The sequence below is a fragment of the Fundulus heteroclitus genome, unplaced genomic scaffold (genome assembly GCF_011125445.2).
Source record: "Fundulus heteroclitus isolate FHET01 unplaced genomic scaffold, MU-UCD_Fhet_4.1 scaffold_493, whole genome shotgun sequence".
NCBI lineage: Eukaryota > Metazoa > Chordata > Actinopteri > Cyprinodontiformes > Fundulidae > Fundulus > Fundulus heteroclitus.
The window spans coordinates 62,527-75,709 of record NW_023396916.1 but is presented as its reverse complement, the minus strand read 5'-3'; the positions used below and the strand labels follow the sequence as shown (position 1 = coordinate 75,709).

General features: G+C 38.3%; 1 protein-coding gene across 5 annotated transcripts in view; it reads right to left on the bottom strand.

The window, feature by feature from the left end:
* LOC118560855 (tetraspanin-15-like) overlaps window positions 1-13,183 on the bottom strand; it is a 39,718-nt gene that overhangs the window by 16,515 nt on the left and 10,020 nt on the right. For all 5 annotated transcript variants that reach the window (XM_036132371.1, XM_036132373.1, XM_036132374.1 and 2 more), the window contains exons 2-3: window positions 8,150-8,335; window positions 969-1,043 (exon numbers count right to left, since the gene is read on the bottom strand). In XM_036132371.1, the coding sequence (XP_035988264.1) occupies window positions 969-1,043; window positions 8,150-8,335 (261 nt within the window). The remainder of the gene's footprint in view (window positions 1-968; window positions 1,044-8,149; window positions 8,336-13,183) is intronic.

The window sequence follows — 13,183 nt, the reverse complement described above, 5'->3', positions numbered from 1 at the left end:
GCCTGTAGCTCCGCTTTAATTGATGGCCTTGCTGACTCTGGTGTCCTATTGTCCTTTACTCCATAGATTATCTTTAGGGTTTAAGCCAGGAGAGTTTCCTGGCCTATTAAGCACAGTGATAACATGCTTATTAAAACAGGTATTTGCAGGTGCCAAGTCCTGCTGGAAAATAAAATCAGCATCTCCATAAAGTTTGTCAGCAGAGGTAAACATGAAGTGCTCCAACATTTCCTGGTAGATGGTGGACTTGATAAAACACAGCAGAGCACATTATTGAGATGAGTCTTCACATTTAAACTCAAGCAAACTATATTATGTCCACCTCCTCTTTCCTCCTAGACTCTGGGAACCTGATTTCCAAATAAATGCAAAATTTCCTCCTGTCCCTTTTCTTCTTTAGCTGTTGACTCTTCAGTCTAGGCGTCTGTGTGAAGTGTTTTATGAAGCACAATCCAAGCCTTGCGAATCTTCAGGTTATCCCTGTTGCTTGTCCTACTTTTCATCCAGACCTTTTCCTTCCACCAAACTTTCCATGAATGTGGTCAGACGCAGCACTCTGTAAACAGCTGGTTTCTTTAGCGGCTCACCCTCCTTGTGGAGCGCGTCAGTGACTGGTGGACAAATGTCCAGTCAGTAGCCTTCACAAATCAGATGAGAAATGATTTTTTCTTACATGAAGGGGATTGTTTATTCATGCAGGTGTTTGATTTGTGGGCTTTTGTACTTCTGGCAGCAAACAAAAAATTTGTTTACATTATTTTTTTCAGGACATCTAGTTGGATGTGTTGCAGTGACAATGAGATAATAAACTGAAGACAGACTATATGATGCAATAAACAGAACAAAGGGATATTAGAATAGAGGAGACAAGCAGCTGTGTTGAGAAGCAAGGAAATTTGGCTCTCACAGTCTCATCCAGATGATCTGTGACTTTAGAAAGATTTCACATCAAACATCAAGTAGCTCACCTTGTTGCGAAACGCCAGAGCCAATATTCCTCCCATCAGCTCCAGTATCAGGCAAACTACCAGCGCATACTTGAACTGTGACGTAAAAGAAAAAGAGAAAGGTGATTAACCAACAAAACATTATAGGGTTACAATAAGCAGTTCTTGTTCTTTTGAGACCACCAGCCACAGTTTGGATCTCTCTTTGGACATTCACAGTTTGTTTCCCCAGGGCTTTTTCTAAGTAGGTCAAGTCAATCCCAGAAACTGCATTTTCTGTTCAGTCAGTAAACGTTACCATTTAAAAGGTTTACAAAGGGTTTAGAATTGCAAATACTGGTTATTATTTTGTTATACAGTAACTAGTATTATATACAGTCAAAAGAAAGTCAATTTATTTTCCCTATATTCCACTTATAGTCATGATTAAAAATATTGTTCTTACAAGATTTAAAAATATAAAGAAGAAACAAGGGGGCTAGCCAGTTTTTGAATAAACAACAGCTAATAGATTACCAAAAGCATCTATGTGTTATTATCCTCTGATTTACTTCTCCGTCTACACTGAAAAGGTGGGTTTTTTTCTACATATTCTCAGTTCAACGCGAAAACTTTCTGATTATCAGTTAATGACGTTCATTTGATTAGCAGCCCCTTTTCTTGATTTGCATCGAAGCAGAAAGGAGATGCTTGGCTTTCCCGTACTGATTTTGCATTTTAAACATTTCATTTAAATCAATTACACCGTTTTGCCTCGAATCCTGCTTCTCATATGGAAGGGACCAGGTTATACTTTATACTCTAAGTTTGTGTCATTTGTCCAAATAGGGTTTACTTTTTTAATTCTTAAGCTAAATCAATATTATTGCATTATAGAATAGGACCTAATATTACTCAGCAGTTGGTAAAAAGGATATAAAACACCACAGTAGAGTTATTTCAAGACGAAATTAGAGGCATATGCTTTTGATAAATAAAAAAGCATCCAAACATGAATGACAGTTTAATCTCACTCATGTAAGAAATACAATGAGAAAAAAATAATTATAGGATTCAAAGATATTTTTGTGGATGTTTCTTCTCCATATCTGGTGGAGACAGAGTTTCTGTTCTCAGATGATCTACAATCAGCCAGATGGTGCAAAAATTAAAGTAATTCAGCAAAAATTACGGCAGAAGCAGAAATTGTAAATGTCCCAAATCAATCCAGAGGAACTTCTAGACGGCTACAGTTGTCTCTCAATGATCAGTGGAAGTGTTCATAAATTCAGGGGGGCATTAAGCCACAGGGATGTGAGTTACTGTGAAGCAGTGGGAAAGAAAAAAAAACACTGCTTTGTGCAAAAAAAAAAAAAAATTAAGTAAAATCTATATTTTGATGTCACTGAAATATTTATTACTATTTAAATAAAAAAATGTTCTGTTCTCAGTCAGCAAAACCTGCATTATATCCCTATGCACAGATGCAACACAGGAGAGCTGGGACGCAAAGCGAAGCCACAGAGGCAATTCTAGTGACGCAAAAGGTGCAACTTTTTCGATTAAAGCGAAGCCAGAGCAACACGACACCTGCGATGGATGCAAAGCAACATTTGGAGCTAAAAATGCTGACCTGTTGTGTCTTGTTGCACTGCGACCACCAGTCAGGAACTTGATGTGATGGACTGCAGCGGGGATGAGGCAGTTTTTATTCAACATGGAAGAAAAGCTCAGCCAATTATTACTATTGAGACAAGTCTGGAGAAGAGTGAGTGAGGAGGCTGGAGTGGCAGGTAAGTGAAAGCGTCTCTAGATAACGCCATTGTACTACTGTATTTCTGGCTTGTTGCTCGCTGGGCAATTGCTGTCACCTGCTGTGTAAATAGCCGGCGGCATGGCAGGCGAGCGACGGCACGCAAAAGTGGTGACTCTGTGGTGTCATTCACGTTCAATGTGAATGCACCTTAAGAACTTAAAGGAGCAATAAGTTACCACTAGGTGTTGCTTGAGCACTGTCTGCAGACCAAAACAAAACCAAGTCCCTCCTTTCCTTTCTCACACGTTGCCTTTTATGAGCATATTTGTAAAGGAAAAAAAGAAAAAAAAAAAGAAAAAAAAAACAGTCTCACCTTTCGGAGGAACATTTCAAGTGAAGAAGTAAGTAACTCAACTTTATAATGCGGTTAGAAAGAAAACATTTTGATCTGCTGGGGTGCTCTCCGCAACATTGCTCTAACACTGCGCTGCTCTGACTGTGGTATTTTAAAGCAGACTGTGGCAGCGTTCACATGCACGGTCCTGCCCATCTATGTAAACAAGAGACTGGAGAACAAGGCAGAGAGCTGCGGTGTGACGTCATACCATAAACCATCTAAAATATTACCTTTAGTTCTTCACATTATTAGCTTTAGTTCTATCTACAATATTGAGATTTTTTTTATTGCTCCTTTAAGCATCTTAGCCACTAAAAATAAATCAGGTGTGTATCAAGGGCTGTTCAAGTTCATCCAATGGACAAATATACTATTGGCAATGTGGAGCATGAATGCATCACATTTCAATTAGTATCCAATGAAATATTGCATTGAAACAGTTCTTTGTGATTGTAATTTTACACATATTGACATTGCTATGGATTTGATACATTGCACAGCCCTACTATCCCTCAGCACATCTGTTTTAGTACCCTAAGGAGGAGCGGTCTGCGGTGGACTCTGCTCACTAGGTTAAAGGAGTTCAAAGCTCAAATGAAAACCTCAGTTATGTAGACTTTGTATAAATCCACTTTCTATTTCTCTTTATTGTAAGTGTTGAGGTCCAAGGTAAACTCTGAACACCATTCAGCCAGATCTTGCACCTTCTGCCAGTCATGGGTCTCATTGTTATAGCAATTATCTCCATTACAGTGGCATAGCAAGCAAATGTAAATGTGGTTATTGGGATGTTGCTGGAGATGCAGTTTTTATGTGATGCTTGGAGCAGACAAGCTTGTGGTATTCCTGTGTTCAGAAATCTGTTGTGGGACATAAAGCTTCCCATCCTGACATGGGGTAGGTAGCCTTAGTGAGAAGAAGCCTTAAAAAATGAGGCGGATAATCAAAAAGTGACAACATCCTGTGTTATTTTACACAAGTTTGCAGCGTAGAATCCGATTATAGCTAAATATAAACATAAATCTTTTAATGTTGTGCCAAAATTGCTTGGACACCTTCCATGATACAACGCAACCATTTTCTCTGGTCTCCTTGTGCGTAATGTTTATTGTTCCTTGTTCATCCTCTCTCTCATGTCCTTTCCTTAGCTTTCTATCCTTTTACCCAACAAATCTAGACAACCGGCAGCCGGCCAATGCTCATTTCTTGCTGTTAAACGACGGCAAATACTCAAATGGAGTTTGCGATTTTCCCCACAGGCAACTTTGGTTGTCGTTATCTGAGCAGATGTGCACTGAATTGTGAAAAATACCAGTACATTTTTCCTGGACATGTCAGTTTCATGTATGTGAAATGAATCTCAGGCGAAAGTGGGTCATGCAGCAGGACAATAACCCTAAGCACACCAGGCCTTTTTTTTGCAGAGAATAGCTAAAAAGAATAAAGTTAATGATTTGGAAAGGCCAAATCATAGTTAAAACCTTAATCCAATGAAAATGTTAAGCAGGGTCCTGAAATAATCTTTCTACCAGTATCCTGGAGCCGAAGGTGCTCGCCATACATTTATATATATTAGGGCTGTCAGTTTTTATGCATTAACTTTGTTAGACCATAATGGCAACAATTTTTTTGTTGCGCTAATTGCTCGTCAAAACACACACACACACACACACCGTTCCCTTATGCTTTTTTCCCCCGCGGCACTCTCCAGACTGTTTTTGTTTTACCTCCGGCGCTTTCCGTAGTTCCAAGAATGCTGGAGACTGTAGCAAAACAGACCCGCGTTGTTTCCAAGTCCGCTTACTTCATACAACTTTGGGCTTATTTTTTCTAAAGTCGCTTGTAAATTTCACGAGTCGTGGGTTGCGTTTTTTTGGGCTGGTTTCTGAAAGTGAAATCGCTTATTTGGGCTCCAAAATAAGTGACTATAAACAAGAGTTATAGAGACCTGCTTGCACTACAGACACTGAGTATAACCAGCTGAAATATCCCTCCGCCTCATTATGCGTCTGGAGCACATCCTCCTCTAGACATAGGAGACGAGGGAGTAAAAGCAGAGGGAGCAACTCTGCACGTATTTTCTGCAGTTTACGGCTGCAATAACCGGTGATAACTGCTGAAAGTAGATTACGTGGTGCAGATCACCATTTTGGGCAGATATGGGTTCTGAAGATGAGATTTTACATGCTGATAACATTGCAGAAACCCAACCCATAAACCGTACTTTAATGCTTATTAATTTGTTGTCTTTGCATTTGACAAACTAAGGCTGAACCACGTTGCCAAATGAAGTACCTGGAGTTACAGTGTCAGCACATGAAGCTGCGCAAAACAGTTCTCTTTCAATGGTACTAAGCTCCTGTCCCAGTTGCAAATAAAGTGTAAGACTCTGGAATGACCTGGAAATTTAAAACCATTTTCCAGGCTTTAAAAAAAAATGTTCACTGCAGTGGAAGCTAAAGGTGCCGAGACTCAGATGTAACCGCAGAGTTGATTGACATGAGTAAACGTTCTTGTTAACACTGTGATAAGAGTAATAGCAATGCTCTTCTTAGCCTCTACAGTCTTAAGTACAAGCAACATTATACTAAATAGATTATGTTTTACCTTGATGCTGTACCCCTGTTTAGATTTCTGAGCGGGAATTTTCTTTGTCCGTGATGTTCTTCTATGTGGCTCTAAGAGTTGCTTTAGATCGGTTTATTTAATTAATACTGGTTGGTCTTCGATCACGGCGAGCTGCCGCTTTAATGCTAGGCATTGCAGAGGGGTCAAGCATTAGGGATTTATTAGTCACCATCTGTTTTTCTGATAGTTCTGCGGTACTGCCTGTAGATGGCGCCATGTCTGTTTATATCTGCTCATCGCACTCGTTGAGGGGGGTAATTTAGGCTCAAAAAGGACCATCAAAACACTATCTGGACGGATGCTTGGTGTATTTCACTTTATTTTATCATGATCAAACAGTTTTTTGTATCTTTTTATAAGCATATAACATGGCTATATATATTTAAAGTGTCACTGTAAGCTTCCACTTGCCTCTCAATTTGCTGCCGATACGAATAAATGTTTAAAAACAAAACCGACATCCAAAACATGGTCCATGGAAACGCATTCAGCAGCAGCCCTGTAAAATTCCTGTCTTTCTGGTAATGTTACATTTTATTTTCTTTAGTGATCAACTACAGCAGCGGGTTAAGTTGCTATAGGTTCTGTTTTCTGCTCTAATTATTAGCTTCAGTCTGTCTCCACCACAAGCTGTGTTATATAATTAGGCACATTCACCTCCCATGCCTTTTAAGCTAAACTTTTCTCAGGCAGAAATATTATAGAACATCTATACTAAACAACCTCCAGGACAGTCGGACACTTTGCCAAGTTTGTGAAGAAAAGCAAAACTGTCAGCAGAACAGCTAACAGCCACTTGCTGCCCAGCTGTGCAGGATTGTAAGGATGTCCTTAACAGAGTGCACAGACTCATAACTGCTGCTCGCAAACAATTTCATGCATAGTTAAAGAATTTTCTACACCCTGCTCCCTTAATTTCTTCAATGGAGAAAGGGTTTCTAATCAGAGTTAAAATTAGCCATATTTATATAAAATAGATTGTTAGGTGATCCGTGCAAGGGGCTGCAGCTCAGGGTTTCTTTTCAGCAGCTTCAAAGCAACATGGTAGTTTATGAAGGCTAAGCATCCCCTGTTAATGCCTGACTGCATAACCGAAGGAAAAAAAAAAAAGATTGTTTAGCAAAACAACTTAAAGGGATGGCAACAACCATGTTTGGAGAATAAAGTACAACTAAAACCTGTTCATTCTGTAATAGTTGCATAACCTTTAGCATACTAAAACATAAAAAACTAAACTGCACTCAACAGTTTCGCTTAGTGAACCTGAGAACATTCATTGAAATGTGATTTAGTTGAATATTAGCACAATTTTGTCACGTCATTTAGTTTTTATTGAGAAGCATCAAGTTATAGGTGAACGCACGCTAAAGATGGGGAATTAATTTATTTTTAGAAGTGTCACAGTATGGACTATTCTGAATCCATTTGCAAATGTTAAAAGTCAATTTTAATCAGGTTAATTAATGACCTAATTTGGAGGAACGCAGTAGAGCATCCAGACAGTATATGTCGTGCATATTAACAGAGATAAGAACAGATGGCTGTGCAAAACATACAATCAGCAGTCTGGATAACAAGCCAACACTTAAGAGGTGATGTAGCTTCTATAAAGAGAAAGGAAACAAAGTTTTACAAGCTGTGTGAACCAGAAGGAAATAGTTTGAATGCAGGGAAAACATTAACATGACTCGACAGATGGCTCCACACATCCATCTGGAATCGCTGCCATTGGGAGGGATTTCAATACCTCATAAAATGGACGAGCCAATCAGGTTCGCTGGGTGGGATTTTCGTAGATATGAGATGAGAGATGAGATGTTTTCAATGTTTTCGCCCTTTTCCCGACCGGGTGTGGCAAGAGCTTGTAGCATGTCAGTAAAGATGACGGACAACTGGTTTATCCAATCATATACAAGGAGTTTTGATAAGGCCCCTTTTTCCGAACTACATCTCCAATGGAGCAATCCCAGATGGATGTGTGGAGCCGCGTGTGGAGCTCGGCGGTGCTACCTCCATCTGGCAGGAGTCAGTTTAGGAAAACCTGAGAGCAGCAACTTAAACCAATATGTACTGCAAACAAGGATACATGACTGACACCAGATGCTTTCACACTACAAAGCTCCATCTGTAGAGTGAAAACTGGGAATATTCACTCCAACAGCTTGTTTGTACAAAGATTACGAGGCATCCTAAAAGCCCTACCTCTGTATAAGGATTTTTTTGGGGGATGGACTAGATGGAAAAGGTTCCTGGAGGGGGAAAGAGACCTTAACATTTTAAACTTTTTATTTTTCTGCTTGCCATGTTCTACTCTCAGAAGTTTCTTAAAGTCAGAGATCTTGGACTTCTCAGTACTCTTGTAAATGAAGGCAGACGTTAATCTTAAATTTATTACTGTGAATAGAAAGTCCAGAGACATGATGTCTCAGTCCAAATACTCACCACCTTCAGTAGAGTCGTGTAATCCCTCAATGTACCCAAAACTCCCATAAGCGAAACAACGGTCATGAGAATTCCCAGCAGGATGAGGATAATAGACGGGGCCAAAAAGATCACATCCAGGGTCTTAAAGCGCAGCCGCTCCACCTCTGCATAGATGCCAACGGCCAGGATACAGCTGCCTAATAACTGAAAACAGAACCGGGTATCAGTCAAGATAGATTGATTAGGTTTCTGAATAAATACAATTATACTCAGGTTTTTTTATTAGTTTTTTTTTTTTTTTTTTTTTTTAGTAAGAGTAGCATCATAAAATGTTGGTTATGATGATCTTTTGGTACCAAATCTTACAAGAAAAACAAATCACAGTAATGACTAGATTTTCAACTTTACTTTATATTTTTATACCCATTACCTCGGGTTCATCGGCAGTCACTCCCTGGGCCAGAACTAGACAAACAACCACGTTGCCCAAAGCAGTTTTGAATCAAACAACACAACAGGTATGTTTTGCTTTCTTTTTTGGTTTGAGCGAGAAAACCCACACTGCAACACTCCAGCTAAGACTTGAACTACAGACCTATTATCTCACACTGAGACAACAGCCACACAGCAACCACCCACTTACGTTAAATGGTATGTTTTTGTATCCATAAAGAAAAATGAGTTCAATTAGTTTTTAAAATCACAGCTGAAAGAAAAATGTAAAAAAAAAAATAAAAATTAAAAAGGCTTTTATTTAAATTATTATCCTGGGGAGGTTGTCGTTTCTGACATTTCTGACAGCTATCATAATACTGCCCCCACAAAACTCCTACAGATACACCCCACTGGGAATATTCACACCAACAGCTTGTTTGTACTAAGATTACCTTGGAGTGATTTGACCATTTACATGGCAAAAATCTGTCCTCATGTGCAAACTACAGAGAGGCCTTATCTTAGCGGCAAATAACGACTTGACAAGCCATTTTAAAATGCTACCCTGCTACTGATCAGATCTACAGATGAATCAAACATTTTTTGGGAATAATCCTGAAAATATTGTTTTGAGGGGGACAAAATCAAACCCCGTTAATGGTTAACGCAGCCTATACACATTTAATAAAACTGCAACAAACAGCAAAGTTGCACCTTATTCGCAGCAGCCTACCTCAGAAACATCTGTGAAAGTGACAGAGTGACACCTTCACCTGAGTTTAAAGTCATGGCTGATGGAAGAAGCTAGTCTGTGAGAAGCTTTGACAACATACCTGCTATCAGCTAAATGAAAGTGACTGTATGCTTGAGAACCCACATCTTCATCCCCAAATGTACTTGTCAGATAAGAAGCTGCACGACCAAACAAAACTCTGATTTTTTAAAATTTTATATATATATATATATATATATATATATATATATATATATATATATATATATATATATATATATATATATATATATATATATATATATATATATATATTAGGGCTGGGCAAGTTAACGCGTTAATTTCGCGTTAATTCATTAGACTATTAACGGCGATATTTATTTTATCGCGCATTAACGCGTTGCTCACATGCTTTCAGTCAGTGTCAGTCAGCAGGCGCGCTGACTGCAGCGCGCTGTCACGGCAGCACTCTCGCTCCCCCTCCCCTCTCGTACATGGCTCAGCGGCGCCAGCCAATCAGCACGCAGGCTCAGCCTGGCCTGCCCACTCAGCTTCACACAAACTTAGCAAAGAAACAGCTGAGAGAGACCGCAGCAGCGAAAAAACATGAACGGAGGAAGTACCACCGCTTGGCTTTATTTTAATACCGTAAATGAAATCAAGCTGTATGTTTTGTAAAAAGCCGGTTCATTTTAGTGGAAACACAACAAATTTATCTAAGCACGTGAAAAAACATGAAAACGTCGAGCCCCAGAAACGGAGAGAGGAGACGAAACTTCTCTCATTGCCCCGACAGACCCACAGACTGACGTCACTGACTGAGGCGTTTCAGTCCTCCATGGAACATCCAGGTAGATCAGTGGATGGATGGATGGATGTTACTGGAGCCCACACATAACATGTAATTAAGACCTTGAAAGAACCCAGTACATATATTAAAAAGTGTTATTTAAGATAAGATAACATTAGTTAGTCCTTTTTTTATCCCACGACGGGGAAATTTATAGGATTAAAGCAACAGGCAGGTGCACACAACACAGACAAAATTACATAAGGATTGAAATATATAAGAGGTGGATTAGCGAAAAAACACTGAACATAACATTATTATTATTATTATTATTATTTAATTGTAATAATAAAATAAAAACCACAAAACCCAAAAGGTCAACAGTTTCATGATACATCAAGCTTAGGGAGTGGCTAATATACAGCAGGTCAAAAAAGGCCATATTTTGGCTGCAGTGCTTGCTGTTCTCTTATGAAGAAAAGATCAACTAGTGCACTAAATTCAATAGATGGGTTGAAAATATCCAGTATAAAATAAGTGCTACAAATGTTACAACACTTTTGTTCATATGGCAGCAGAACATTAAAATAAAAGTGCTCTTTACACTACTTTTGAATTCATTCTTGGAGTTTGTAAATACAATGCGATTAATCGCGATTAATCGCGATTAATCAGGGCGATTAATCGCGATTAAATATTTTAATCGTTGCCCAGCCCTAATATATATATATATATATATATATATATATATATATATATATATATATATATATATATATATATATATATATATATATATATATATATATATATCTATATATAAGATATAATATATATATCTATATAAGATATAATATATCTATTATATATATAAATATAAGCCCCTTATATTTCAGTCTTGTGTTCACCCAGTTTGACTGTTCTAGCAGGATTTTCCTCATATTTGCATCTAAAAAGGGTCTCACTGTATAAAAACGTGTTCATCAGGAGAAGTGTGCAACAAAGGAATCCATATTCCATATTTTTCAGACTATAAAGCCACTTAAGATCCTTACATTTTCTCAAAAATGTACACCTTGTAATCCTATATACGATTACCATTGTGCTTACTGACTGGTTTTACATGGTACAACACGCTTACAAATCTGTTAAAATGTGTAACTACGACTTTGGTAAGAAACAAACCTGCTCCGCTCAATAAATACTCGGAGCATTACGGTACACTGTGTCACTACCTGATCAGACCCCTGAGCTGTCTACAAGACTGCCTGACTGTAATGTCGAAACTGGAAGTGCATTTATGTTAGGCAGCACACCCGAGTACGCGCTAGCAACAATAAACCAAGTAAGTTATTTCAATATAAAAGTTACGTTTATTTTGGCCTTATTTTAAAAACAGGGCAGTTTTGACCCGGACTGCCTTTTGGTCTGAAAAATATGGTATTCTAAGTAAATAATGGTGGGGAAGTAACGAAGTACAAGTACTTCGTTACTGTACTTAAGTACATTTTCCGTGTATCTGTACTTTACTTAAGTAGATTTAATAATGGATACTTTCTACTTTTACTCCACTACATTTAACAGTAAGTATCTGTACTTTCTACTTCACTACATTTCTATACAGCGTTTCGTTACTCGTTACATCCAAGACGCATTTAGTTTTTTTGATTTGTTCGTTAGTTTGAAAGTATCCAATGGCGAGAGCAGAATCAGTCCGCTGAACCAATCCAAAGCGGGAAATAACCATTAGGCCCTCCCTCAAGAAGAGCAGCACAGTACGCAGGACCTGCAGAATCATTAACTCCCAGAATGGAGTCCAAGGATAGTCATCCTCCAGAAGACCTGCCCCACCCATGGCCTTATTTAAAAGATTTATTTGAAATAACTGGGTCAAAAAACGCTTCCTGGAAATTCCAATGCCGCCTTTGCCTTCCCCGAAAGCATGAAATTCTATCTTTCAAAAATTCACCATCAAATTTGAAAAAACATATTGAGGTAAGTTAAGTTGCTAAACGCTATAGATATCGATCCCTGGAATTCTGATGCATAGAATAAAATATCTAAATCTAAACTGTCACAGGGGGTAAACACAATAAAAACATGCTTTATCTGCAGCATTGCTCATTAAAAAGGTACATTACTGATTTATTAAAAATAAATACGATAGGTACACTTAATGACATTATATAAGCTGTTAGGTATTATGGTTGGCAAGTACTTTTACTTTTAATACTTAAGTAGTTTTAAAAGCTTGTACTTTCTTACTTTTACTTAAGTAAAATAATAATGTGGTACTTTGACTTTTACTTGAGTAAATTTTTGTCTGTGTATTTGTACTTTTACTTAAGTACATTGTTTGAGTACTTTCTCCACCACTGTGTAAAACCATATTATGTATAGAATATGAATATGCCAAAATATGAGACAAAGAATGAACATTTCTACCAAACTGATGAAAAAACTGGTGAGGGAGTCTGCTAAAGTGAGAGTCCTGCTTGTGTTCAACATCTGACATCAATCTCCCATATTTTCCATGAGTTTTCATGCCTCAACACCAACATATGATTGGAACAAACAACGATGCATTACCAAAAAAAGACCATACACAGTGTAAAAACATGGCGGTGGTAGTATCATGCTCTGGTGTTCTTCAGAGACTTCCAAGTTGGATAAAATTAGAAACTGCTCCAAATACCAGTCAGGTCTGACCCAGAGCCTACAAGTTACTGCTGGAAAGCTGATGATAAAGAGGGAGCAGCACAGCCACTCCAGCATACATCCACATCAACAAAACAATCACTTGACACACAGAAGACTTTTGAATTTGAACTGCGCGAATCCAAAACAGTTACTGTTGTAACAATTAACTTCACAGCACCCGTTTCATTTCACCTTTGTTAAATTGTCTGAAAACTAAATTCTCATTTCCAACATTTCAAACATCAGAACGAGAACTGTGAACCTCTACAAATCTGGTTAATCCTTGTGTACAATCCCCAGATGCTTGAAGCAACATTAATCTGTTCAAACATGTGGAAGTAAAAAACCACTTGGGGAATGTCCGTCCATCATACTACTCAAAAAAGGAGATTGG